Source organism: Galeopterus variegatus, unplaced genomic scaffold, assembly GCF_000696425.1.
Source record: "Galeopterus variegatus unplaced genomic scaffold, G_variegatus-3.0.2 Scaffold95, whole genome shotgun sequence".
In the NCBI taxonomy this organism is placed as follows: Eukaryota; Metazoa; Chordata; class Mammalia; order Dermoptera; family Cynocephalidae; genus Galeopterus; species Galeopterus variegatus.
Window position 1 is genome coordinate 161,879 of NW_007726206.1, and position 2,701 is coordinate 164,579.

The following is a 2,701-nucleotide window of genomic DNA, read 5'->3' on the forward strand; positions in this document are numbered from 1 at the left end:
CTCAGCCAGTGAGCGCTGTGAGCGCACCAGTCATCCCTATATAGGATCCGAACCCGCGGCAGGAGCGCTGCTGCGCTCCCAGCGCCGCACTCTCCCGAGTGCGCCACGGGCTCGGCCCTGGTGAGTACCCTTGAGGGGCTGATACTCAGTGCTTCTGGGAGCTTCCTCTGGGGACAAAGCTGGGCTTTGGGAGAGAAGGTACCTCATGATGAGCCAAGGGGTTCTGTGGGGGGGATATGGGGTTGCTGGTGAGGTCTGAAGATTTAGGCCCACCTCTGACTCTGCTTTCATCTCTTGCTCCTATGGAGCAGATTCCATCTTCAGGATCTTCCTTTCACCCCTCCACTCGCCCCAGTTTCCAGGAGCTAAGAAGAGAGACAGGTGGCAACAGCCGGTGAGGAGAGTATGTGGGAGAAGGTCATTTGGAAAAAAATGAACCAATGTCTGATACAGGCATCCCTCAGAGCTGGGGCCATCTAGTAGCCTTAGGATTCCACACCAACCCAGGAGGGAAAGGGGGAAACCTGTGACTGCCCAGGATGAGCCCTTAGAATGGGGTTCAGGACTTCAGAGCTAGTCCTCAATATGACATCAGTTTCCTCAGGTCATGGGGAGAAGAAGGGGATGATAATGTGAGGTCCTATCTCTTTCGTTTAGTGGCTAAAGCACAGACTGTGGCAATAAATGGGATTTGGGTTTAATTCTTGACCTTTACCACTTACTGGTTGTGTAAGCTTGCCTTAATCTCCATGAGCTTTGGCTTCTTTATCTGTCAAATGAGGACAATGTTTATACCATCATTAGAGGTTGTTGTGAGAATGAAGTGAGATGATATTTGTAAAACACTTAGCACATGCCCAGCTCATCCTTGGTACTCAGTGACTGCTACCTGCTGTCCTTATTGTCATCAGGACTTCAGCGAGCCAGGCATCAGGACTGCTCCTGGAGACCCCAGGCCAACCTGGTGAGTGTGTCTGGCTGTGGGGAAAGAATAGGGTCAGGTGAGCTGCCTGTGGTAAGGAACAAGACAAGAGAAAGCTCACTGGCTGGGGGGTGAGGAATTGTGGAGGTGGGGATCAGAAGGAGCAGGGAGGAAGAGACCTTCTGGATAGGCCAGAGGTTGGCCCAGTCGCACTTCTGTCAAAGGGGTGGTCCCCATTTCTGCCCTCTTCTGCCACTTTCCGCAAGATTTACCTTCCATTCACTGTTCTATCCCCAGCCTCTGAGAGCCATCACCACCCAGCCTTCTCAGGGTGTGCACATTAATAGGTGTTCACTAAGATAGTGTTGGCCTCTGGAGTGTGCTGGATGAATCCTTGCCCCTAATGGTGCAGCGGGGGCTGTTAAACTGCTATACTCTCTTTAGAGGTTGCAAAGCCCTGTGCCAGATTTTGATGTGTGTTCTAGACACTACGGCAAATTTCCTGTCTCTTTCTAGCTTCCTCTGTCCCTGAAGGAGAACGTGAGGTTGTCATTCACTCAGATGAAGGAGGAAGGGTCCCCCTTGGTCTGGCCCAGCGAGTACCATTAAGAGAAACCCGAGAGATAACACACACCAGGGTGAGATGGGACCCTCCTGAGATGGAAAGTGGGAGGTATGGGAGATGCCTGGGGGGATTACATTGCAGCAGCCGGCACTGAGAATTGTAGGTAGAGCAAGATAGTCGTGGGCTTTGGGATGTTATTGGGTCTGGGTTTGCCCCAGATGGGCCTAAGCCCTCTGCATAGTGGAACTGACCTCTCTTTACCAGGTGTCTGGAGGCTGGAGTGAGAGGTCACAGACTTGTATATATCTGTATTACCATCAGATCAGTGCTGAGAGTGAGACAGAGCTGCCACTTATCAGCCAAAAGCATTCAACCCTTCACTCCACAAATATTTGCTGACCAATTACTGAGTGTCAGGCACTGTTCTAGGCTGTAGACATACAGCAGTAAACAAGTTCATATTCTACAAGAGGGAGACAAAAAATAAACACAAGCCTGGCCGGTTAGCTCAGTTGGTTAGAATGTGGTGTTATAACACCAAGTCCAAGGGTTCAGATCACTGTACAGGCCAGCCACACACACACACATACACACATGTATGCACACAGACACACACACAAAACCACACACATAGTAAATAAATAAGGAACAAAACACATATGTAAAATATATAGTATGTCAGATGGTGATAAGTTTTCTGGAAAAAATATGTGTGTATATATATTTATGTATAAAATAAAGTACTGAAGAGGAATAGGGTATGGGGGAGTTGGAATTGTAATTTAAAGTATATTGCTCAGTCAGGGCACTCTCATTGAGAAGGTGATGTTTAATTAAAGACCAAGAGTTGGGCCGGCCCAGTGGCGCACTGCTACAGTGCGCCGCTTGGGAGCGCGGTGGCGCTCCCGCCGAGGGTTCAGATCCCACATACAGACCAGTTCCCGCTCACTGGCTGAGCGGGGTGCGGGCGCAACACCGAGGGTTGCAATCCTGTTGCCGGTCCCGGTCCGGTACGGGCGCGACACTGAGGGTTGCGATCCATTGCCGGACACGAAAAAAAGACAAAAAAAGGAAAGAAAAAATAAATAAATAAAAAATAAAGACCAAGAGAGTTGAGGGAGTGAGCCATGCAGATATACGGGGGGAGAATGTTCCAGGCCAAAGGAATTGCAGGTGCAGACATTGAGGAGGGAATATGCCTGGTGTGTCTGAGA

At 49.8% G+C, this 2,701-nt stretch overlaps 1 protein-coding gene across 1 annotated transcript in view; it reads left to right on the top strand.

Annotated features, from left to right (window-relative positions):
* Positions 1 to 2,701, top strand: part of TROAP (trophinin associated protein) — an 8,117-nt gene that overhangs the window by 1,945 nt on the left and 3,471 nt on the right. The window contains exons 5-7 of the mRNA XM_008583139.1: positions 312 to 394; positions 912 to 964; positions 1,439 to 1,560. Of these exons, the coding sequence (XP_008581361.1) occupies positions 312 to 394; positions 912 to 964; positions 1,439 to 1,560 (258 nt within the window). The remainder of the gene's footprint in view (positions 1 to 311; positions 395 to 911; positions 965 to 1,438; positions 1,561 to 2,701) is intronic.